The 27,645-nt window shown below is 35.6% G+C and overlaps 1 protein-coding gene across 1 annotated transcript in view; it reads right to left on the bottom strand.

Annotated features, from left to right (window-relative positions):
• DYNC2H1 (dynein cytoplasmic 2 heavy chain 1) overlaps positions 1-27,645 on the bottom strand; it is a 385,005-nt gene that overhangs the window by 266,115 nt on the left and 91,245 nt on the right. The window contains exons 51-59 of the mRNA XM_030918805.1: positions 27,276-27,389; positions 26,032-26,174; positions 21,578-21,662; positions 19,269-19,423; positions 9,140-9,277; positions 5,122-5,235; positions 4,368-4,528; positions 3,002-3,125; positions 2,113-2,234 (exon numbers count right to left, since the gene is read on the bottom strand). Coding sequence (XP_030774665.1) covers positions 2,113-2,234; positions 3,002-3,125; positions 4,368-4,528; positions 5,122-5,235; positions 9,140-9,277; positions 19,269-19,423; positions 21,578-21,662; positions 26,032-26,174; positions 27,276-27,389 — 1,156 coding nt within the window. The remainder of the gene's footprint in view (positions 1-2,112; positions 2,235-3,001; positions 3,126-4,367; positions 4,529-5,121; positions 5,236-9,139; positions 9,278-19,268; positions 19,424-21,577; positions 21,663-26,031; positions 26,175-27,275; positions 27,390-27,645) is intronic.

Raw genomic sequence — 27,645 nt, 5'->3', positions numbered from 1 at the left:
CCCACAGACTGGGAGAAAATTTTCACAATCTATACATCCAACAAAGGACTAATATCCAGAATCCACAACAAACTTAAACAAATCAGCAAGAAAAAAACAAACAACCCTATCAAAAAGTAGGCTAAGAACATGAATAGACAATTCTCAAAAGAAGATATACAAATGGCCAATAAGCATATGGAAAAATGCTCAACATCATTAATTATCAGAGAAATGCAAATCAAAACCACAATCCAGTATCACCTCACTCTTGCAAGAATGGTCATAATCAAAAAAATCAAAAAATAATAGATGTTGGCGGGGATGCAGTGAAAAGGGAACACTTTTACACTCTTGGTAGGAATGTAAACTAGTATAACCACTATGGAAAACAGTGTGGAGATTCCTTAAAGAACTAAAAGCAGATCTACTGTTTGATCCAGCAATTCTACTACTAGGTATCTGCCCAGAGGAAAAGAAGGCATTATATGGAAAAGATACTTGCACACGCATGTTTGTAGCAGCACAAATTGCAATGGCAAAAAGACAGAACCAACCCAATGCCCATCATTCAATGAGTGGATAAAGAGAATGTGGTATATATATACACCACGGAATACTACTCAGCCACAAAAAGAAACAAAATAATGGCATTTGCAACAACCTGGATTGAATTGGAGAGACTCATATTCTAAGTGAAGTATCTCAGGAATGGAAAACCAAACATCATACATTCTCATTCATGTAGGAGCTAAGCTGTAAGGATGCAAAGGCATAAGAATGAGGCATTGGACTTTGGAGACTCGGGGGAAAGGGCGAGAGGTGGCAAGAGATAAAAGACTACGCATTGGGTATAGTGTAACACTGCTCAGATGATTGCTGCACCAAAATCTCAGAAATCACCACTAAAGATCTCATTCATGTAACCAGACACCACCTGTTCCCCAAAAACCTACTGAAATAAAAAAATTTTTTTTTTTAAAAAAAAAGAACATAAACCTTTGGTCTGCATTTAGAAGAGATAAAATATATTTGTGACTTAGTAATGATAGCAAATTAGAACTGTAAGCTCCAATAGTAAGTGGTTAAATCTTCCTCCTTCCTGTCCACACACTGTTTTGGAAAATATATGCTAAACATTTCCTAGAATTTAGAAGGTAAAAACAAACATAAAAGCCTTAAATTTCCAGCCAGGCACAGTGGCTCATGCCTATAATCCAAGCACTTTCATGAGGTCAGGAGATGGAGACCATCTTGGCCAACATGGTGAAACCCCTTCTCTACTAAAATGAAAAAAATTAGCCAGGTGTGGTGTCACGTGCCTGTAACCCCAGCTGCTTGGGAGGCTGAAGCAGGGGAATCACTTGAACCCAGGAGGCAGAGGTTGAAGTGAGCTGAGATTGCGCCACTGCACTCCAGCCTGGCAATAGAGCAAGACTCCGTCTCAATCAATCAATCAATCAATCAATCAATACAAACAAAAGTCTTTAATTTCCAACGCTTTCCTTTTGTACTTTAACGTTATTCCTTGGCCAGGTGTGGTCGTCCACACCTGTAATCACAGCATTTTGGGAGGCCGAGGCAGGCGAATCACCTGAGGTCAGGAGTTCAAGACCAGCCTGACCCACATGGAGAAACCCCATCTCTACTAAAAATACAAAATTAACCGGGCCTGGTGGCACATGCCTGTAATCCCAGCTACTCAGGAGGCTGAGACAGGAGAATCGCTTGAACCTGGGAGGTGGAGGTTTTGGTGAGCCGAGATCATAATTGCACTCCAGCCTGGGCAACAAGAGCAAAATCAGTCTCAAAAAAAAAAAAAAAAAAAAAAAAAAAAAAAAAAAAATTATTCCTTTATGAAACTTTGGCTCCTTCTAAAGGAACTTTTACCTCTAGCCTTCCAACAATGTAATAATGGCAAAGAAAAAGTGAGTTCGTTCTGCTATCTCCTTCTAATTGCTTTCTTGTTTTGATCTGTTTTAAATTTGCATTTAATTGACTCTTTTTATATATTTTAGTATTGTCAACTGCCATTTTACAAAGAGAGAAAAAATAAAAATAATAATATGTTAAAACCTCATCAAACTGATGAAAATAAAGGTTAGAATTGTTTATATTTTATATTTCACTTACGATTCTAATCCTGCCTGTTCAGTTTCCAAAGGCTGAATTCGTTCCAAGACATGGGAATACTGGATATTGGCTTTCACCCAGGCAGCCAAAGGTGCAGCTGCAGTACTGGCACGCTTAGCATTCTGAAAAATCCATGAGAAGTGATTCAACATCATTACTTAATTTCAGATGAAAGCAAAGTTAATTCTAACACACTTTATTTGGATATTTATTAACTTGACCCAAATAAAGAAGTTTTTGGCTTATAGCTAAAATAAAAATACAGTGAACTTCTATTTTGATTAAGAGAAATATACATGAACTCTATTTTCACTTAAAAATAAATTTTGAACCACACAGAATCTTTAAAATAAAGATGTTTTATCAACATAATTTTCTATTAGTCACATTTCTAATGAATACACGTGTCAGCCACAACAATGTTCGAGTATCTTTATCAGATAAGAGCAGCTTTAAAACCATTGTAATTGGTGTTAAAGAAGATATACATAACATTTTGATTAAGAGATCTAAAAAAATACCAGAATCATGAAATCTAAATTGTTCACTGAAATTAGATACTACTGTCCTAACACAGATACCTGTTGTCATCTGACAAGTACACAAGAAAAAATAAAAGCACACCAGGACAGTTGAAAGTTAAAAAGCTGAGAACATTAACAGCAGATACAAAACTATTAAAACCACTCAATAAATCCCCCCTGCTACCTAGATTCTAATTTACCTGATTCTGATGGTTAATGCTTCCCAAATGTAATACCTATAAGCTTATTTTTTATTTTCACTTTTAAGTGATCTAAACAATTGGCAATGACAAAACATCACATTTTAAACAGCAGAATATTATATGGTATGGAAAAGCAAATTTATGATATAACTTAAAAATTACCTTTGGATCAAAAGATCCTTTATTTTTATAAAGAAGTTCTTCAACGCTCTCTCTTATTTCCTTTGAAATATTTCGGGCATCAAAGGTTGCTATGTCGTCTCTTACGCCTCTTTTTGCAAGGAAACTAAAATTAAAGCATATTTCCTTAAATGAGACTAAACAAAATTTGCTGTTTCTGAAAAAAAATAAGTTTAACAAAATGGTGAACGCAATACTTTTAATCCATTAGTTAACAAAAAATGTGGTACTAAAACCTTTAAGCTTCTAATAATGTATTATCCTTATTTTTGTTTGTTTGTTTTGAGATAGTCTCACTCTGTCACCCAGGCTGGAGTGCCGTGGTACAATCTCAGCTCACTGCAACCTTCACTTCACCTCCTGGGTTCAAGCAATCTTCCCACCTCAGCCTCCTGAGTAGCTGGGACCATAGGCGTGCGCCACCACATCTGGCTAATTTTTTTGTATTTTTATTAGAGATTGGGTTTCACCATGTTGCCCAGGCTGGTCTCAAACTCCTGACCTAAAGTGCCTTGGCCTCCCAAAGTGCTGGGATTGCAGGTGTGCCCAGCCATATTATCAACTTTTTGTAGACAACCAAAACTCTAGAGAGATATACAACAGTCTTTCTAATGTTCTGTGAATAAACTAAGAAATGATATGAAAGAATCACAATCTTGTTCTACTCAAATCCTTATTTGTAAACTATTAGGTACTCATATGTTCTAGGATATGCAAGAAAATTGTCTGCCTCCTTTTAAGGTAACTTAAAGTGCTCTCTCAACCTATGTCCTCCCCCATCTCCAGATATAAAATGAACTCTTTACTATCAACCTAAATACTAACAAGGAACTTAATATCAGCACAAACCATAACACTACTATTATAGCACAAAACCTGAGCCTGCTTGGTTTCATATTGTGTTAATACCTTATTCTCTTCTAGTTTACAGCTCCCTTTCATTATTTAAGGGTCTCCTTTCTGTTTTTGTCTCTGTCTCTTTCCCTCTCTCAGTAGTACCAGACCCTTAAGGATAGTAACTGTATTTTCTTCATCAGTAAATCACAGTGAAATCACAGTCCTCTCTACCATGTATGGACCAAATATATTATTATATTTATTGAGAAATTTCTTAAAGATTTTCTAAGGTATTCCTTTTCTTCTGACACTTTCAACAACCACTTACAGACAGGAATATATAGATCCTGATATATGATTACATAGAATACCTTGAAATTTCAAGGCAAAATGAATACCCATGTATTTAGATGAAGTGCACTTTGAAAAACAATATAAGAAATATTTAAAACTATGAAAGAATGTGTCATTCATTGCTGAAATAATATTTTTCACAAATTGAAAAATGTACCTTTTCATGCTCACCCAAGATGTATCAAAGATACCCATCAACCTTAAAACTCCTTCAAGAATGTCTCTAATTACATCAGGTGGCATGCGTAGTGAGCGGATTTCTGAAAGTGACTCGGGCTTAATGTTTCCAACTGCTAGTTTAGCTTCATTGACTAAAGGCTAAAAGAGAAAAAGGTAATTTTTATTTTCAAATTATATATTTTTTAAATCACTAACTCTTGACAAATTATCTTTTATTGTCATTTATGCAAAATGACTATAGTTACTAATGTCCTCTCTCTTAAAATAACAAAATGCTTTAAATCATACAAGGAGTAAAAAACATTCAAGTTGAGACAGTAAGACTTCTTGCCACCACAACTGCAATAATCTAATTTGGAAAATCTAACTTGTTTTGAGGCAATTTGTCATTTTCAAGAGGCTCTTCATATCTTAGGACTAGCTGACTAATTTAATCAACTAGAGAAAAAGAGCTTAACAGTATATCTTAATTTATCTAACACATTTTTTCCCTCTACAATCAAAACCATATGGCTCATGGAAAACAAAGATTCTTTTTAATTATCATCCATTGATTTATACTTTTTCTGGCAGGCTTTCCTTCTTGTTCTCTTTTACAAGTAATATTTTGGTTGAAAACCACATTTTATAATACTATGAGAAAACAACTTGAGTTACAAATAATGTTTAAATTTCTACATATAACTGGTAAGCAAAAATGTAAATGGATCTTAGCATGTTTTTTAACTTACTTGTACTTCTTTTAATTCATCATCAATTTTATTTTTTCTTTCTTCAATTTTAACAACTTCTTCTGCTATTCTGTGCTTCAGTCTTTCAAGTTCTGTTTTTTGCTCACTTGCATCCTATAAGAATATTTAAGTGGCATTCCAATCAATTTTAATGCATGATATTTAAAAGCATGAAATCTAAAATATAACATTTCAAAATAACATTTTCTATTAAATGTTTACCCAATATTAGTTTTGAATCTATGACAAGAGAGTTTCCAAAATGCCTGGGAAACCAATTATATATTTTACTCCATATTTTCTATCAGAAAGGTTTCAGTGCTTTAATTTTTTCCACTTAGCAAAGCAATAAATGTTTTTTACATAAAATTTAAACAAGATAGAAATACATAATTTTCTTTTTTTGTTTTAATTTTTATTTTTATTTATTTTGAGACAGAGTCTCACTCTTGTCGTCCAGGCTGGAGTGCAATGGCATGTCTCAGGTCACTGCAACCTCCACCTCCTGGGTTCAAGCGATTCTCCTACCTCAGCCTCCCAAGTAGCTGGGGTTATAGATGCCCACCACCATGCCCAGCTAATTTTTGTATTTTTAGTAGAGATGGGGTGTCACCATGTTGGCCAGGCTGATCTCGAACTCCTGACCTTGTGATCCACCTGCTTCGGCCTCCCAAAGTGCTGGGATTACAGGCATGAGTGAGCCACTGCGCCCAGCAGAAATGCATAACTTTCAACGTATCATTTTAATTTGTATTTCCTTGATTATTGATGAGGTTGAACATCTTTGTATATATTTGTCATTGTGAGTCTTTTTCCTTTTTTTTTTTTTTTCTTTTTGAGACAGGGTCTCACTACATTGATTAGGCTCCCGGACTCAAGGGGTCCCCTGCACCTCAGCTTCCCAAGTAGCTGACATTAAAGGCATGTATTGCCATGCCCAGATCTTGAAATGTGTAGTTTCTTAAATAATCATAATAAAATGCATTGAACACTTAAACAGCCCAGGCACAGCTCATGGATTCCTTCTTTTATTAACCTCCTGTTCCAATTGGAAGGTATCTCTATTCTGAGTTTGTATAGCATTTAATTTGCACTTTCTTCATGCCATAAACCTAGAATTGTAAGCCTTAGAAGTTACACAATTTGGTATTTAAGCTATCTCTTCAGACAGTACTTTCTACAAAATACCAAACAGAAATATCTGCTATTTATAATTAAGCAAAATTATTAACTTATGAGATGCATAGCTATTCTCCTGGGTCTCTGCTGGATAATAAAATTAGCTACAGTCTTAGAAATATTGCTTCTCAGAACAGCGCAGAGAAAAAAGTAGCACATACTCAATGTGTATTACTAATGTCACTAGCCAGAGAGTACACAAAGCACACATAATGCCGAATATTTTCCTTTATAAATACATGGCAATTAACAGTGTTATCCTTTATGTAGTGTTTGCTTTTTCATATTTCAAATAACTCTTTTAAGGTCAAAATAATTGGCAGTTTTTTTAACGATAAAAATGGCTAATTTCATTAAGTAAATATTTATATTAATTTTGTTCCAAAATACTTGAGAAAAAAATTATGCTAAAGTTTTACAGTATAAAAATTATTATATGTACATTTTCTGATGTATTACTTACCAGGTCAGGTACTCACTAATTTGATTTCTGTCGTAGATTGGCTGTTTCTATAATTTCTTACAAAGGAATCATATAGTATACAGTGTTTTGTGTCTGACTGTTTTCACTTAAGTGTAACGTTTCTAAGATTTATCAAGTTTTGATTTCTCTTAGCTAAAAATCTGAAAGTGGGACTGCTGGCTGACATACTAAGATATGTTTAACTTTATGAGACTGTGCTAAACTTTTGAAAAGTAACTGTAGCATTTTTCATTTCCTCCAGCAATTATAAAGAGTTCCAGATGCTCCACCCCGCCTTGTCACACTAGACTGAGGTGTTTTCAGTCTTTTTATTTCACCCATTCTAGTGGTTATGTAGAAGTATATCACTGGGACTTTAGCTTACATTTACTCAATGATAATGAAATTAACATCTTTTCATGTGTTTACTGGTCCTTTATAGATCTTCTTTCATAAATGGTCTGCTCTAATCTTTCGTTCATTGTTAAACTGGGAGTTTTGTTTTACTATTATTGAGTTGTAGTACTTCTTTAAAATTCTGAATAGAAGTTCTTTATCAAATACATTTTTTGTAAATATTTTCTCCCAGTCGGTGACTTGCCTTTTCATTTCAAAACTTATTTATTTCATTTCAAAGAGCAGAAGTTTTCATTTTGATGAAATCCAACTTATCAATTTTCTTTTTCTATTTTGATATCACATCTAACAAGTCTTCACCTCACCTAAGGTCATAAAGATGCTCTCCTGTGTTTTCTTCTAAGTTTTATAATTTAATGTTCTAATCTTAGATCCATCATCCATACTGTGTAAATTTTTCTGTAAGTTAAAAGGGAAAGGTTCTGGGCTTTTTCTCTCTCTACCTGGACATCTAAATATCCAGTACCATTTTTTAAAAAGACTATCTTTCCCCATTTAATTGGCGTTTTTGTGTAAAATCAACTGACCACATTCCAATGACCGCTACGCCTACACTAATATCACACTGTCTTATGATTACTGAAAAGTCAGTCTTGAAATCCTAAGTCTCACAACTTTGTTATTTTTAAGATTGTTCATGCCATTTATTTTTAAATTGAGATATATATATTAGTCTGATGAATATTAAAGTTAATTTTCATAAAAGAGGCATTAGACTAGTCCCTATTTGACAAGGTAACAGTCACCAACATGGAGTTGGAGAAACATATTTGAGGCATAGTCAGGAAAGTAAAATTGACAGAATTTAATGACTCATTACATTAATGGATAAGGTAACAAAAGTTTCAGTATAATGTGATTTTTAAGTTCTGTCTTAAATAATTAGTGTATATTATAGTACCATAACCTGAGGAAACAAATACAGGAAAGAAAACTCGTAAGTTCAGTTTTGAACCTGTTTCAAATTGTAATGCCCAAGAGACTTCCAAAAAGACATGTTTAACAGATAAAACCGATTTTTTTTTTTTTGTTTGAGAGTCTTGCTCTGTTACCCAGGCTGGAGAGCAGTGGCATGATTTCAGCTAATTGAAACCTCTGCCTCTTAAACTCAAGCAATCCTACATCAGCCTCCTCAGAAGCTGGGACTACAGGCACATGCTACCACATTTGGCTAATTTTTAATTTTTTTGTACCGATAAGGTCTCACTATACTGCCCAGGCTGGTCTCAAACTCATGGGCTCAAGCGATCTTCCCACTCGGCCTCCCAAAGAGCTAGGATTACAGGCGTGAGCAACCATGCCCTGCCAGTAATTGAGTAAGTCTGAAGCTAATAAAAGGAGTTAGGATAAGGAATAAAAAAGATAAATTTGAAAACAGTTACATGTAGTTGGTAGTAAGAGCAATAAAATGAACAAGAGCATCCTGAAAGAGCATGCAGACATAAAATACTGGGGCAAGGAAGGAACTCAGAGAAATCTCCTTTGAAAGGGTTCAACAAAACAAAGGCAACAGCTCAAAAAATATATACTCAAAACACAAAACATCATGAAAGTACTGAAAGAATAAAAACATTTCATAAATCTTGAGAAAATTACAAGCAAGGAAAACTCTCAAAGCCTGAAGGAGAGAATTCTAAGAAAAATTAAAGGAAATACCAACCTAACTGGGAGAGTATAAGACATAAAATCAGTTACAGACAGATCCATGCCAATTTAAAATATAAAAAGAGTCTACATAAGTTGCATATGGTCAATTGAATGCACTGAGTAATCATTCTACACAATGTGGGAAAATACCATGCCCTTCCACAAAAGCTTAAGTACATAACATCAGTCTGACTCAGTATGAATAAGCAACGTTTGTTAAATCCACCTAAGTGAAAATGTTATTTTTCACTGACAGTCATTCATAAATGCTCTCCCTATTGTTTTCATTTTTGTGATCACTCCAAACATTACCTGCATTGACACTGTGATCATTTGAAGGGCAGCATCTGCTTCATCTTGCTTAGTTTTAAGTAATACACTTTGTTCTCCAGCTTTTCTGTTCAGTTCATCCACAAGAGCTTTAGCTTCATTTAGTTTAGATACACCAGCCTACATCAATAAAATATTGATTGGTAATATTTAAAAAAAAGAATTTTACATACACACAGTAAATAAAGCCCTATAGAAAATAATCAAGCAAACATGTTAAGTGTGTATATATAAAACAGTAGCAAGTAGACTTAGATTTTTTCTTATTGCTAATTATAACCATTTCATATGATACTCATTAAGATGTAGTAGGGGGACGGAGCAAGATGGCCAAATAGGAACAGCTCCAGTCTCCAACTCCCAGCGCGAGCAACACACAAGACCGGTGATTTCTGCATTTTCAACTGAGGTACTGGGGTCATCTCACTAGGGAGTGCCGGACAATCGGTGCTGGTCAGCTGCTGCAGCCCGACCAGTGAGAGCTGAAGCAGGGCGAGGCATTGCCTCACCTGGGAAGTGCAATGGGGAAGGGAATCCCTTTTCCTAGCCAGGGGAACTGAGACACATAACACCTGGAAAATCGGGTAACTCCCACCCCAATACTGCGCTTTAAGCAAACGGGCACACCAGGAGAATATATCCCACACCTGGCCGGGAGGGTCCCACGCCCACGGAGCCTCCCTCATTGCTAGCACAGCAGTCTGAGATCTAACTGCAAGGCAGCAGCGAAGCTGGGGGAGGGGTGCCCGCCATTGCTGAGGCTTAAGTAGGTAAACAAAGCCCTGGAAAGATCGAACTGGGTGGAGCTCACAGCAGCTCAAGGAAGCCTGCCTGTCTCTGTAGACTCCACCTCTGGAGACAGGGCACAGCTAAACAACAACAACAACAACAACAACAAAAGCGGCAGAAACCTCTGCAGATGCAAACGACTCTGTCTGACAGCTTTGAAGGGAGCAGTGGGTCTCCCAACACAGAGGCTGAGATCTGAGAAGGGACAGACTGCCTGCTCAAGTGGGTCCCTGACCTCTGAGTAGCCTAACTGGGAGACATCCCCCACTAGGGGCAGAATGACACCCCACACCTCACAGGGTAGAGTACACCCCTGAGAGGAAGCTTCCAAAGTAAGAATCAGACAGGTACACTCGTTGTTCAGCAATATTCTATCTTCTGCAGCCTCTGCTGCTGATACCCAGGCAAACAGGGTCTGGAGTGGACCTCAAGCAATCTCCAACAGACCTATAGCTGAGGGTCCTGACTGTTAGAAGGAAAACTATCAAACAGGAAGGACGCCTACACCAAAACCCCATCAGTACGTCACTATCATCAAAGACCAGAGGAAGATAAAACCACAAAGATGGGGAAAAAGCAGGGCAGAAAAGCTGGAAATTCAAAAAATAAGAGCGCATCTCCCCCTGCAAAGGAGCGCAGCTCATCGCCAGCAACGGATCAAAGCTGGATGGAGAATGACTTTGACGAGATGAGAGAAGAAGGCTTCAGTCCACCAAACTTCTCAGAGCTAAAGGAGGAATTACGAACTCAGAGCAAAGAAACTGAAAATCTTGAAAAAAGAGTGGAAGAATTGATAGCTAGAGTAATTAACGCAGAGAAGGTCATAAACGAAATGACAGAGTGAAAACCATGACACGAGAAATACATGACAAATGCACAAGCTTCAGTAATCGACTCGATCAACAGGAAGAAAGAGTATCAGCGATTGAGGATCAAATGAATGAAATGAGCGAGAAGAGAAACCAAAAGAAAAAAGAAGAAAAAGAAATGAACAAAGCCTGCAAGAAGTATGGAATTATGTAAAAAGACCAAATCTACGTCTGATTGGGGTGCCTGAAAGTGAGGGGGAAAATGGAACCAACTTGGAAAACACTCTTCGGGATATCACCCAGGAGAACTTCCCCAACCTAGTAGGGCAGGCCAACATTCAAATTCAGGAAATACAGAGAACGCCACAAAGATACTCCTCCAGAAGAGCAACTCCAAGACACATAATTGCCAGATTCACCAAAGTTGAAATGAAGGAAAAAATCTTAAGGGCAGCCAGAGAGAAAGGTCGGGTTACCCACAAAGGGAAGCCCATCAGACTAACAGCAGATCTCTCAGCAGAAACTCTACAAGCCAGAAAAGAGTGGGGGCTAATATTCAACATTCTTAAAGAAAAGAATTTTCAACCCAGAATTTCATATCCAGCCAAACTAAGCTTCATAAGTGAAGGAGAAATAAAATCCTTTACAGATAAGCAAATGCTTAGAGATTTTGTTACCACCAGGCCTGCCTTACAAGAGACCCTGAAGGAAGCACTAAACATGGAAAGGAACAACCGGTAGCAGCCATTGCAAAAACATGCCAAAATGTAAAGACCATTGAGGCCAGGAAGAAACTGCATCAACTAACGAGCAAAATAACCAGTTAATATCATAATGGCAGGATCAAGTTCACACATAACAATATTAACCTTAAATGTAAAGGGACTAAATGGTCCAATTAAAAGACACAGACTGGCAAACTGGATAAAGAGTCAAGACCCATCAGTCTGCTATATTCAGGAGACCCATCTCACATGCAGAGACACACATAGGCTCAAAATAAAGGGATGGAGGAAGATCTACCAAGCAAATGGAGAACAAAAAAAAAGCAGGGGTTGCAATCTTAGTCTCTGATAAAACAGACTTTAAACCATCAAAGATCAAAAGAGACAAAGAAGGCCATTACATAATGGTAAAGGGATCAATTCAACAGGAAGAGCTAACTATCCTAAATATATATGCACCCAATACAGGAGCACCCAGATTCATAAAGCAAGTCCTTAGAGACTTACAAAGAGACTTACACTCCCATACAATAATAATGGGAGACATCAACACCCCACTGTCAACATTAGACAGATCAACGAGACAGAAAGTTAACAAGGATATCCAGGAATTGAACTCATCTCTGCAGCAAGCAGACCTAATAGACATCTATAGAACTCTCCACCCCAAATCAACAGAATATACATTCTTCTCAGCACCACATCACACTTATTCCAAAATTGACCACATAATTGGAAGTAAAGCATTCCTCAGCAAATGTAAAAGAACAGAAATTATAACAAACTGTCTCTCAGACCACAGTGCAATCAAACTAGAACTCAGGACTAAGAAACTCAATCAAAACCGCTTAACTACATGGAAACTGAACAACCTGCTCCTGAATGTCCATGGGTACATAACAAAATGAAGGCAGAAATAAAGATGTTCTTTGAAACCAATGAGAACAAAGATACAACATATCAGATTCTCTGGGACACATTTAAAGCAGTGTGTAGAGGGAAATTTATAACACTAAATGCCCACAAGAGAAAGCTGGGAAGATCTAAAATTGACACTCTAACATCACAATTAAAAGAACTAGAGAAGCAAGAGCAAACACATTCAAAAGCTAGCAAAAGGCAAAAAATAACTAAGATCAGAGCAGAACTGAAGGAGATAGAGCCACAAAAAAACCCTCCAAAAAATCAATGAATCCAGGAGTTGGTTTTTTGAAAAGATCAACAAAATTGACAGACCGCTAGCAAGACTAATAAAGAAGAAAAGAGAGAAGAATCAAATAGACGCAATAAAAAATGATGAAGGGGATATCACCACCAACCCCACAGAAATACAAACTACCATCAGAGAATACTATAAACACCTCTACTAAATCAACAAGAAAATCTAGAAGAAATGGATAATTTCCTGTACGCTTACCCTCTTCCGAGACTAAACCAGGAAGAAGTTGAATCCCTGAATAGACCAATAACAGGCTCTGAAATGGAGGCAATAATTAATAGCCTACCCACCAAAAAAAAGTCCAGGACCAGAAGGATTCACAGCTGAATTCTACCAGAGGTACAAGGAGGAGCTGGTACCATTCCTTCTGAAACTATTCCAATCAATAGAAAAAGAGGGAATCCTCCCTAACTCATTTTATGAGGCCAACATCATCCTGATACCAAAGCCTGGCAGAGACACAACAAAAAAAGAGAATTTTAGACCAATATCCCTGATGAACATCAATTAAAAAATCCTCAATAAAATACTGACAAAACGGATTCAGCAGCACATCAAAAAGCTTATCCACCATGATCAAGTGGGCTTCATCCCTGGGATGCAAGGCTGGTTCAACATTCACAAATCAATAAACGTAATCCAGCATATAAACAGAACCAAAGACAAGAACTACATGATTATCTCAATAGATGCAGAAAAGGCCGTTGACAAAATTCAACAGCCCTTCATGCTAAAGACGCTCAATAAATTTGGTATTGATGGAACGTACCTCAAAATAATAAGAGCTATTTATGACAAACCCACAGCTAATATCATACTGAATGGGCAAAAACTGGAAAAATTCCCTTTGAAAACTGGCACAAGACAGGGATGCCCCCTCTCACCACTCCTATTCAACATAGTGTTGGAAGTTCTGGCTAGGGCAATCAGGCAAGAGAAAGAAATCAAGGGTATTCAGTTAGGAAAAGAAGAAATCAAATTCTCCCTGTTTGCAGATGACATGATTGTATATTTTGAAAACCCCATTGTCTCAGCCCAAAATCTCCTTAAGCTGATAAGCAACTTCAGCAAAGTCTCAGGATACAAAATCAATGTGCAAAAATCACAAGCATTCTTATACACCAGTAACAGACAAACAAAGAGCCAAATCATGAATGAACTTCCATTCACAATTGCTTCAAAGAGAATCAAATACCTAGGAATCCAACTTACAAGGGATGTAAAGGACCTCTTCAAGGAGAACTACAAACCACTGCTCAGTGAAATCAAAGAGGACACAAACAAATGGAAGAACATACCATGCTCATGGATAGGAAGAATCAATATTGTGAAAATGGCCATACTGCCCAAGGTTATTTATAGATTCAATGCCATCCCCATCAAGCTACCAATGAGTTTCTTCGCAGAAGTGGAAAAATCTGCTTTAAAATTTATATGGAGCCAAAAAAGAGCCCACATTGCCAAGACAATCCTAAGTCAAAAGAACAAAGCTGGAGGCATCATGCTACCTGACTTCAAACTATACTACAAGGCTACAGTAACCAAAACAGCATGGTACTGGTACCAAAACAGAGATATAGACCAATGGAACAGAACAGAGCCCTCAGAAATAATACCACACATCTACAGCCATCTGATCTTTGACAAACCTGACAAAAACAAGAAATGGGGAAAGGATTCCCTATTTAATAAATGGTGCTGGGAAAATTGGCTAACCATAAGTAGAAAGCTGAAACTGGATCCTTTCCTTACCCCTTATACGAAAATTAATTCAAGATGGATTAGAGACTTAAATGTTAGACCTAATACCATAAAAACCCTAGAAGAAAACCTAGGTAGTACCATTCAGGACATAGGCATAGCCAAGGACTTCATGTCTAAAACACCAAAAGCAATGGCAATAAAAGCCAAAATTGACAAATGGGATCTCATTAAACTAAAGAACTTCTGCACAGCAAAAGAAACTACCATCAGTGTGAACAGGCATCCTACAGAATGGGAGAAAATTTTTGCAATCTACTCATCTGACAAAGGGCTGATATACAGAACCTACAAAGAACTCAAACAAATTTACAAGAAAAAAAACAAACAACCCCATCAAAAAGTGGGCAAAGGATATGAACAGACACTTCTCAAAAGAAGACATTCATACAGCCAACAGACACATGAAAAAATGCTCATCATCACTGGCCATCAGAGAAATTCAAATCAAAACCACAATGAGATACCATCTCACACCAGTTAGAATGGCAATCATTAAAAAGTCAGGAAACAACAGGTGCTGGAGAGGATGTGGAGAAATAAGAACACTTTTACACTGTTGGTGGGATTGTAAACTAGTTCAACCATTATGGAAAACAGTATGGTTATTCCTCAAGGATCTAGAACTAGATGTACCATATGACCCAGCCATCCCATTACTGGGTGTATACCCAAAGGATCATAAATCATGCTGCTATAAAGACACATGCACACGTATGTTTATTGCGGCACTATTCACAATAGCAAAGACTTGGAATCAACCCAAAGGTCCATCAGTGACAGACTGGATTAAGAAAATGTGGCACACATACACCATGGAATACTATGCAGCCATAAAAAAGGATGAGTTTGAGTCCTTTGTAGGGACATGGATGCAGCTGGAAACCATTATTCTTAGCAAACTATCACAAGAACAGAAAACCAAACACCGCATGTTCTCACTCATAGGTGGGAACTGAACAATGAGATCACCTGGACTCGGGAAGGGGAACATCACACACCGGGGCCTATCATGGGGAGGGGGGAGTGGGGAGGGATTGCATTGGGAGTTATACCTGATGTAAATGACGAGTTGATGGGTGCAGCACACCAACATGGCACAAGTATACATATGTAACAAACCTGCACGTTATGCACATGTACCCTAGAACTTAAAGTATAACAATAATAAAAAATAAATAAATAAATAAATAAATAAATAAATAAATAAAGATGTAGTAAAAGATCCCACAGAGGTTTTAAAGAAAAACAAATTTTATAGCATCACAGAGAATGGTTCAACATATGCAAATCAGCTAACATAATATATCACATCAGCACAACAAAGGACAAAAACCAGATAATCATCAAAATAGTCACAGAAAACACATTTGATAAAATTCAACATACCTTCAAGGCAAGAACTCTCAAAAAATTAGGCATTGGAAGAACATACCTCAACATAATAAAGGTCAAAAATGACAAACCCTCTGCTCACATCACACTGAATGGGGAAAAGCTGAAAGCCTTTTCTAAGAACTGAACAAGACTAGGATGTCCACTTTCACCACTCCTATTCAATATAGTACCAGAAGTCGAAGCCACAGCAATCAGGCAAGAGAAAGAAATAAAAGACATCCAAACTGAAAAAGAGGAAGTCAAATTGTCCCTCTTTATAGATTAGCATGATTTCATGTCTAGAAAACCCTAAAGATTCCACCAAAAAACTCTTAGAAGTAATAAGCAAATTCAGTAAAGCTGCAGGATACAAAATCAACACAGAAAAATCAGTAATGTTTCTAGACTTCAATAACAAACTCACTGAAAAAGAAATTAAGAAGGCAATCCTATTTACAGCAGCTACAAAAAAAAAAAAAAAAAAAAAAAAAAACCTAGGAATAAAGTTAACCAAGGAGATGAAAGACCTCTACAAGGCAAACTATACAGCAAATCGATGAAAGAAATTGAAGATACCAAAAAAAAAAAAAAAAAAAAAAGGAAAGATATCTCATGCTCATGGATCAGAAGTATTAACATTGTTGTGGCTGGGCGCAGTGGCTCATGCCTGTAATCCCAGCACTTTGGGAGGCTGAGGTGGGTGGATCACTTGAGGTCAGGAGTTCCAGACCAGCCTGGCCAACATAATGAAACCCCATCTCTACTGAAAATAAAAAATTAGCAGGACGGGGTGGCAGCTGCCTGTATCCCCGCTACTCAGGAGGCTGAGGCACAAGAATCACTTGAACCCAGGAGTTGGAGGCTGCAGTGAGCCGAGATTGCACTATTACACTCCAGCCTGGGCAACACAGCAAGACTCCAACTCAAAAAAAAAAAAAAAAAGAAGTATTAGTATTGTTAAAATGGCCATACTACTCAAAGCGATCTACTGATTCAATGTAATACCTATGAAAATACTAATTACATTCTTCACAGAAATTAAAAAAAAAAATCCAAAAATTTGTTTGGAACCACAAAAGAGCCTGAATAGCCAAAGCAATCCTGAGCAAAAAGAACAAAGCTAGAGGCATCGCACTACCTGACTCCAAAATATACTACAAAGCTACAGTAACCAAAACGGCATGGTATTGATATAAAACAGACACACAGACCAATGGAACAGAATAAAGAACACAGAAATAAATTCATGTATTTACAGTCCACTGATTTTCAACAAAGGAACGAGAAAATATATTAGGAAAAGGACACCCTATTCATTAAATGGTGGTGGGAAAATTGGATATCCATATGCAAAAGAATGAAACTAGACCTCCCTCTGTCATCTTACACAAAAATCAATTCAAAATGGATTAAAGACTTTAACAAAAGACCTGGAACTACAAAACTTGTAGAATAAAACATTGAGGAAATGCTCCGGGACATTGGTTTAGGCAAAGATTTTATGGTTAAGATCTCAAAAGCATAGGCAACAAAAACGAAAATAGAAAAATGAGACTATATTAAAGTAAAAAGCTTCTTCACAGCAAAGGAAACATTTAACAGAGTGAAGAAACAACATGTTAAATGGGAGAAAATATTTGCAAACTGTTCATTTGACAAGAGGCTTAACATGTAGAATATACAAGAAATTCAAACAACTGAACAACAACAACAACAAAGAATTCCATTAAAAAGTAGGCAAAGGATCTGAATAGATTTTTTTAAAAAAAGACACACAAATGGCCAACAGGTATATGAAAAATTGTTCAACATCACTAATCACCCTTTGATCATTATACATTCTTGCATGAATCAAAATATCACATGTACCCCATAAATATCAATAAAATTATCAATATCTATAAAATTTTAAAAAATAAATCCATAAGACTTGAAAAAAAGCATCACAGAAAAGCTAAACAGATAAATACATATTTGATAGTTTTAAACACTGAACTTAATAAAAAATACTTTTTACCATTACATTACATGGGAGAGAAAAGAGCAAGAAAGGAAAACTAAACCTTTTCTAATTTCAGTCTCACTGACTGGGAAAAAGGACTCGAGTCACTCTTTTTTATACTAGACATGACCTGATTTTGTCTATCTAATATTCACTTTTCTTGTAAGAGACTGCCTCACACATGGTTCTGGTGGGCTGTCATTCACTTGCCTTACCTGCATTTTGGGTGGGTATTTGACCCTGGCCTGGCCATTGATGGTACCCCATCCTACTATTCAAACAACAGAATAATGAACCCAGGGATGTACATGAAAAAAATTCTTTATCTTCTATCGTGTTTTTATCACCTAACAAATCAGAAGATTTGGGGAAAGAGTAATGGCAAAAAAGGAATCTAACTAATATTTATTGAGCACCGAACATAAAGTACAGGTAATAAGCTAGGTTATTTCCATATGAATTTTATCTAATATACTCACATACAATTATCATTGACCCAATTAAGCTGCAAAACAGTAAGTTAAAGTAATTTATCCAAAGTACCATAGAGAACTAAATCAGGAAATCAATCCTCCCAAAAGCCTCTATAGTTAGTACCTTAATATAAATGAAAGTGAATCATTAGAAATGATAAAGATAATTATGTCAATTAAGATGGAGCCTACTTTATTAACCTAACAAAGGGAAACTAGAACTTCAGAGAGGAAGTGTTCTCTAACAACTTCAGAGGCTGACATTCTAATGTCACATTTAAGTTAAAGCTCTATAATTAGAGAAATACGGAAAGAAAACTGTTCAGAATGTACTAAGTGACATGGATTAAAACATTACTTTATAAAATATAATTTTAATTTTAAAGGTTATTATAAAGTATAATCTTGGATATTATGTTTTAATTAATAACAGGGTTTTCTTCTTTTATTATTAATTTATTTTACTTTGCCGTAAGTTATTGGGGTACAGGTGGTATTTGGTTACGTAAGTTCTTTAGCGGTGAATTGTGAGATACTGATGCACCCATCACCAGAGCAGTATACACTGCACCATATTTGTTGCCTTTTATCCCTCCCCACCCCACTCTTTCCCCCAAGTCCCCAAAGTCCACTGTATCATTCTTATGCCGAATAACAGTTTTCTTAATTTCTAAAAATGTTTTCATGTGAAAGAGTCTCTTAAAGAGAGTACCATAAGCTATCAAAAACCCATAAATGCCAACCAGTGAAGAAAAGAAATAACCATTGAATTAAAAAAAATACAAATCACTATTAAAACCTAGAGGGCAATATAAGCACGAAAGTGAGACTGTTTTCCAAGGCTTTTAATACATTTATTAATACCGGATATAATGCCACCCGCAACATAACATTGTGATTTACAAAACTCGTTTCCTATATATAGATAAAATAATTCAAGATTACCAATACTATACCTGCAAATGACTTTGTCTTTTTAATAATTCCTTTTTCTTGCTGCTACTAATGGCAGAATACACATGTAAAAAGGTCATATATCGGCTTGGTGTAGCACCATATGCTTTACAAGATTCATGGATTAATAAAAATGATTTTAGAAAATCAGGATTAACTAGAAAAAAAAAGAAAATAAAAATAACTTATATGCATGACTCATTAAAAATAAGAGAAAATATCCTAATGATTGTTATTTTATACAAGATACTTCCATGCTATATAATTATAAATATGAGATAGCATCTTTGCTTAAAGATGCACAAAAGACAACTATTCACAGCTCCCATCTTCTTAGGAATTTTGAATTCTCTAGTTTTAGTAGCATCTATTCATCTACTGTTATATATTTTCCCTGAACATCTTTATTGTTGCAAGAAAAATAAATCTACACGTTGTCATAATATATAAATTAATTGGGACTATATAACACATGTACAGTAATCCAAAAGTGAGCTAAATACAATCTGCTGAACAGAAAAGCAATATACAAAATACCTATCTACTCCCATCTGATACAGGGAGAAACAAGACTTCAAATAACAAAAAGTTAAGAATAAGTTCACATTAGATTCAACATATCCATGATCAAACACATTATATTCCTCTCACTGACACAATTTGCATCTGTATTCCCAGCCCCAGTGAATGAAATCAATTTGTAATGAATATTCCAAGACAGAACCCCAAGAAACATCCTTGACTCTTCCTTCTTGTGTGCCACAGCCATTACGTAATCATCAAGTCTCATTTAGATTACCTCCTAATATCCGCCAAGCCCATTCCTTCCTCCATTCTTATTACCTCTTCTTTGGTTTAGGCCTTCATCTTGTCTCTCTTAGATTACTACAACATACTTCTAAAATAATGTAATTGATTTTGGTTTCTCCTATTACAAATCTATTTTCCAATAACTGAAGAAAGGGATATATAAAGATATTTCCGGCCGGACGTGGTGGCTCACGCCCGTAATCCCAGCACTTTGGGAGGCCGAGGCGGGCGGATCACGAGGTCAGGAGATCGAGACCATCCTGGCTAACATGGTGAAGCCCCGTCTCTACTAAAACTACATAAAAAATTAGCCGGGCGTGGTGGCAGGTGGCTGAGGTCCCAGCTACTCGGGAGGCTGAGGAGGGAGAATGGTATGAACACAGGAGGCGGAGCTTGCAGTGAGCGGAGATTGCGCCACTGCTTTCCAGCCTGGGCTAAAGAGTGAGACTCCATCTCAAAACAAAACAAAACAAAACAAAACAAAAAACACATTTCTGTTTCTAAAACAAAAATCTGGTTAAATCTCCTTTTAAATCTCTCAATAATGACCTATCACCTGCAAGTTAGAATCCAAACTCCTTAGCATAATGCAGAACGCTCTTCATTACCTGACCATGCCAACCTTTTCCTCACTCTTCATCTAGTACTTACTTATACATCTTATGTTTCAGCCCTTTAGGCTGTTTATAGTTTCATAAAATGCCTGTTTCACTTCTCCAAACCTTTCCCATGCTACTCACTCTAACCGGAATGACTTTCTCAAACTGCCTGTCTGGACAATGTCTATTTTCTATAATATCTGCTAAAGTTTTACTTTCCAATATATTTCATATAAACTTCTACCATCACTTATCTTGCTATATCAGAGATTTATGTTTATATATAAAATAATTCTCACTATCACTGGACTATGAGCTACTAAGAGATCTCTAATATCCAGCCCAGTACATAGTATAAAACAAGTTCACTAAATATTTGATTATTAGATGGTTAAATAAATAAATAAGTGAATAAGCTATGGTACAAAAATAAAGACCACAATCAAAATTGATTTGAAGTAAAAGAAAATAATGAGAATATTATAGTTAAGAAAAGATTAAGTCCATACTCAAAGAATATCATAAAACTTTTTCATATATAAATTATAGAGTTCTGTGCCATATCTAAGTGATAAGCAAATATGAAAAGTTTAGGGGGCTTGCCAAAGACTCTAAACAATTTAAGTAGGTCCTTCAAATCACTCAGGTAAGAAAAATAATTTTTTAAATTTGTTGAACTCACACAGTAGATATTCTGTTGGATTCTATGTTAAATGACATAACCTTAATGTAAAAATAAAAAGGGCTTCAAAATTTTGTTTGCATCAGAAGAAATCTAATTTTGCTACATTTAGCATTATTTAAATTTATAATCATGAATCTTTAATGAACCTGTAACATTAAAAAAAGGCAATTATTTCATAAATAAAAACCAGATAAAACTGATTTCATCAAAATACTACCTGAATTTTTTTTCTTTTCTTCTTTTCGTTTTTTGTCATTGTATTTTTCTTCACCACCTGTTTCACTGAGTAACATTTCAGGTATCTAAAACATAAAAAGCAAATCACTATGAAAAAGTTTAAGTTCCATATCAGAAGTTAAAAACCTTTAACACAAAAAAAAGTCAGTATTGATTGTACTTTTCTTTTAGGATTCATTCCAGACTAAGAGAAAAAAAAAAATACAGAAATATTTAGAAGAAATGATTTCCTAAACATCATTTTGACACATATCAACCATTAACTGATTGCAAATTAATGGCACATTGGGAAAAGCTCACTTGAAATGGTGAGACTATATGAAATGAAGGAAATTACAATTTGGATTAAACTAAGGAAATTTGGATTAAATGAAGGAAATTACAATTTGGATTAAATTAGAAAATAATCACAATACCATTTAAAAACATACAATAATAAAAATATTTTATTTGGCATGAATGCCTTCATGGCATAGTGGGGTAGCAAGGATTCTTAGCTTTTTCATATAAAAACTAAAAGTAAATAAAATAATTTTATAATCAATAATTTCATAACTGATCATTCTAAAAATATATTCTCACTATGACTGGAATTTTGCCATTATTATAAATAAGCAAATACAGTTTCATAGCAGATATCATTACCATTAAAGATAACCTTATAAAAATGCTACTTTAGAATATACAAAAGAGAGTTTAGATTCCCGAAAAAAATTAAAGTAACATTTTGAAATTTTAAATTAAGCCAAATAGCTTGAATTCCTTTCACCTGATAGAACTGACATTACCAGCAAGAGGAAACACAAATGATCCAGCTAATTAGGTCGAAAAATCATTTTTTAAATTTCTCAGACTAAAAAAAAAATGTAAGCCAAAAGATGTCTTCATTAATGCAGAGTTCGAATGTACCGTAATTCTTGCGAGAGTATGCCTTCACTGATTTCTGACAAAACACTTAAACCTATGTGAGAATATTTTAAACTTATATTTTTAAATCAACATTAATCTGTTTCTTTGGGAACTCATTTTCTTTAAAATGGTCTATCCTCAAACAATATCCTGCATTAGCAAAGTCTGCCTGCCTGATTTGCCTCGTTCCTTCCCTTGAAGTAAAAATGGTACTTTTTAAAGAGTTGAATGGGCAGAGTAAGCCTATTAATTTGCTTTATTTACATCTATTACATATTCTCATATATTTCACATATTAACATATTCATAACATAATATATAACACATATTAACATTTTCATACATTAACATATCCAAAACTGATGGATCCTATCAACCCCTTCAAACTAACTTTCAATTGCTTCTAGTTGCTTATTAAATAAGATTCAAAGTCATGGCACTTAAACGCTTTCCCTCCTTATCTGTCCCCGATATTTCCCACTACAATGTACCACATACCCTGTGCAGCAGCCACATGAACTCTCTATTTCCAGGCACACCATGCAATATCACGTCCTTAAACCACTGGGCCTGCAGGTGAGGCAGTGCCCTCTTGCACTTCATAACTACTTCAAAACCATCCTCACTAAGCTCCCTAAATTTAGTTTTCATATTATCAGGCTAGAGTAACCACTAACCCTCCTTGCTGGAGGCATCTACCAGTCCAATCATTTCTTCATTCCATAAATAATTTTAGCTCTTGGCTCACTTTCACTCTTTCCAACACAATCCTTGTCTTACCTTCTTAATTATTCCCAATTTCAATACCCATTGTAGATAACCACTCTAATATCCTCACCTCTCAATTCCTTGAGCACCTCTTCTCCTCTTAGCCACCACACTTTTGTCAGCCACTCACCTACACAGTCAAATCCTGAGATTTTGTAATTATCACTAAGTGAAATCCTTCCATAATCTCACTTTCAAACATCCCATTCTTCTATCGCTACACTCCTGTCTTCCCAGCTTACTCCCTCCCAGTATCAAAATCCTGAAACTCCACTGAAACCTACTATTTACGGATTTGACCACCTCTTCACTGTCATTCACCATCTTCCTATCCTAATTTACCACCTTACCAACTTAAATTCCATGATAAATCAAAACAATTATATTCTTATAAATATTCCCAACTGTCTTGCCTTCAATTGTTTTGTCATACTCAAGTAGCAAAGTCCCAATTCTGGTCAAATCTAAGTCACCACCTACTCAAGTTGTGCACCCATGAGTGCACCTATGGCTTGAGGAAAAAAAAAAAAAACATAACTACATTGTTTGGCCTCTATTGAACTCCATGATCACTAACCTCAAGTGAATCCTATCATATTCCATTCTCCTAATCCTTTCCCTCTTTCATTCTCCCAAACTACTATTTTGCATGTCTTCTTGTGTCTCTTTAAGCCTCCAAAACCTCCTCCCTCATTCTTTCCCTCAGCGGATAATCTTCCTATTTCACTAAGAAAATAGAAACAATTAGACAAGAGTCTCCCAAACTTCCCAATACCACACCTGCCCACCTACCCAGATCTATCCCCCACTATTCTGCTTTCTTTCCTGTTATCGCAAATGATTCCTCCATTCTCATAGGAAAGGTCAATCCTTAATTCTTCCATTTGTACACTAGATCCATTTGTTGTGCACTTACTCAATGATATTATTCTAGCAATTTTTCCCTGTTTTGCATCACATAATTTTTGCTTCCCTATTAAGTCATTCTCAAAAGCATATTAACATGTTATACTGTGTCCCATCTTTAAAAAAAAAAAAAATACAGGCCCAGCATTGACATGCTATCTTCTTTTGGTTTCTAAAATACAGTGTTTGTCTGGTTTTCTTATTTCCCTAGCAGCTTCTTCTCAGTTTCCATTGGTTCTTCCTCTTCACCTCCCCAGTTTCTTAATGTTGAAGTGTCCCAGGGTTCAGTCTTGGATCGCTGCTCTCTTTTGTTTATTCTCACTCCCTTGGTGATATCATTCATTCTTATAGCTTTAAATACCACCTGCACTCTGATAATTCCTCAAATTTTTTTCTGTATGCCTGAGCCCTGAAGCTCCAGGCTTATATATCCAAATGCCTTCTCAGACTTATAACTTCAATGTCTGGTATCTCATATTTAACACATCTAAAATGCAAGGCCTCATAGTCTCCTCTTAATATGTTCTTCTCCCAGTCTCCTCTGTCTCAGGTGATGGTCATTTCATCCTTCTAGTTGCTCAAGCCAAAATACTCAGAAGTATCATTGACTACTCACTTTCTACTACACCTGATTACAATCTGTCAGCAAATCCTGTTATTTCTACTGCAAAACATATCCAGAATACAACCACTTCTCACCACCTTACCACTACATCCTTAGCCCAACCTATCCTCTTCTCTCTGGATTACTGCAATCATTTGTAACTGCTCCATCCATTGCCCTCTATAGTCTACTTTCAACACAGAAACTACAGTAATCCCATTAAAAAATGAGTCAGAATATTTCTGTTTGAAAGCATCCAAAAGTTAGTTCTCAGGAAAAGCTGAAATCCTATACACTGTAGTAGCTTACAAAGCCCCACCCTAACTGGTTTCCTCTTAGTTCTCTGACATCATCTTCAGCAACTCTCCCCTCAATCACTCTGCTCCAGGTGAAGTGGCCTCTTACTGATCCTCAAAATCATCAAACAAGATCTCTACCCAGGATCTTCATCTAGAAAGCTTTCTCTGCAGATATACCTGAGAAGAATGTAAACACCATGAGGGTAGGGATCTCTATCTGGTTTTTTTCCTCTGCTATGTCCTCAACATATATAGAACAGTGGTACATACTAAGCACCCAATAATGACTTCTTATTGAATGCCTCTTATTCATGTGGCCTCCTCAAGCTAAAACATCTTTCAGTAACTAAAATATTACCTCATCTGTAAACCATGTCTTTTATCTCAAATTACACTCCTTACTCTGAATCATGACAGGCATTAAACTATACTTCTCTTATAGAAAAACAAAGAAATTAGTGATTAAGGATATGAATATAATTTAAAGAAACAATGTTGAAAATTATTACTTATTCAAATGAAGTAAAATAAGAGGCTTCCAGTTAAGATAGTGTTATGAGTTCACACTTTAACTCATGCCCCTCCAAACACACAGCATAGCGATGATTTTTTTTAAGGATTTAAAAATTCTTTAATTGTTAAATACTTGCTATGATTTTTTTAAATCTAGGACAGCCTGTAATAGGTTAGTTAATTAAAGCCATAACATTTTAAAGTATAGTTGTCTCTGTGGTTCTTAATTAAGAACATGATCCTCAATCTAAAATTCTATATTCAACTAAATTACGATGCAAGAGTAAGAAGAAAATAGAGACATTTCCAAACATAAGAGATGTTTGGTGCCATAATTAAGATGATGTTATAACCAACACCAAAGAGAAGTTGTGAAAATCAACAACTTCAAAAATAAAATGTGCTTTTAAAATTTTTAATATTTGTTAAACTTACTTTCTTCATACTGCTATCAGACCAACCCTCCATCCACAACACCTGGCATTTCTTATGCAAAGCTGGATTACTCTCACAGTTTATCATGAAGTTTGAATTTGCAGAATCCATTATCAAGACAATATGCAAGTTTTGCTGAATTCCTAAGAAATATATAAAAAATTATATTCATGGAAAATTACAAGAATAATAATAGAATCAGGCAATCTGTATGTGGTCCGGGTTAAAGAGATCAAAATTTTCTCAAATGAAATAGTAGGAGCTGTTTTTAAAAATGAGCACAATATAAAACAATACTATGGTATGATTTTCATTTTAGTTAAAAGAACATTTATAAATTTGTATATGTGCATGTTAAGAAAAAAGACTCGGAAAAATGTCCATGAAAAATGTAACTGTCATAATGTCTGGGTGGTGTGATTATTGCCTCATTTTTCACTTATTTCAATTTTGGATTTCTACACTGCATATAAAACTGTTTCTATATGAATGAAAGGCTAGTTTTTTAAAACTATGAAGTCTGGCACAATCTAAATAGTTCAATAGTTCTTTAAGACAGGAGGTACTAAAGCGGCAATAATTTCACCACATGAAACAAAGGAGGCAAGGTAAATATTCCAAAGAACATTACCATACTTTCGTCATTCCTGTTTGCTAAAATTTTGCTAAGATACTGATATGGTTTGGCTCTATGTCCCTACCCAAATCTCATTTTGTAGCTCCCATAATCCCCACATGTTGTGAGAGGAACCTGGTGGGAGATGACTAAATCATGGAGGGGGGCAGGTCCTTCCCATGCTGTTCTCATGATAGTGAATGGCTCTCATGAGACCTCGTGTTTTTAAAAACGGGAGTTTCTCTGCACAAGCCCTCTCTTTGCTTGCTGCCATCCATGTAAGATATGACTTGCTCCTCCTTGCCTTCCACCGTGATTGTGAGGCCTCACCAGCCATGTGGAACTGTGAGTCCAATAAACCTCTTTCTTTTGTAAATTGCCCAGTGTTAGGTAAGTCTGTATTAGTAGTGTAAAAACAGACTAATACAGGTGTTTTTATTATAGGCTAGCCTATCAGTAGCTATGTGTTACTTTCTAAAAACTCCAGAAAAAAGAAAAAGGTATAAATTATCAAATGAACCCAAGATTTAAGATACTTTTGCAATTTAATGAGAAAATAAGGCAAATTAAATGGTATATATTTCACATGAACCAGTTTGATTTGATTAATGAATTCTATGTCACTTACTATATGTGAAGTAATTGAAGACTGGTCCAAAAAAACCATCTTGTGAAGCTTGATCTTTAAGTGGTAACAGCAAAGGCTCTAATTCTTCAAGAGTATAGAGTCCAGGAACTTCACCTACAAAAAAAATTAGACTAATTCAAAACATTTTAATAAATAATACTTTTTCAATTTTTGTAATTAAAAATCTGCTGTTATTCAATCTTTCTTTCCAAAAATATACAAACCTTATTACCTCTACGTGACTCACAAATCTTTATCTATAGCCTTCATTTGATAAAATTCAAACACCTAAGCAAACCACTCAAAATAGTCATAATCTAGCCATCTGTCTACCTTTACAGGTAATTTTTCCATCTTCCTACATAAGACC

This window comes from Rhinopithecus roxellana, chromosome 15 (assembly GCF_007565055.1).
Source record: "Rhinopithecus roxellana isolate Shanxi Qingling chromosome 15, ASM756505v1, whole genome shotgun sequence".
NCBI classification, from domain to species: Eukaryota; Metazoa; Chordata; class Mammalia; order Primates; family Cercopithecidae; genus Rhinopithecus; species Rhinopithecus roxellana.
Note: the sequence above shows the minus strand (reverse complement) of the source record. Positions and strands in the feature narration are given on the sequence as shown.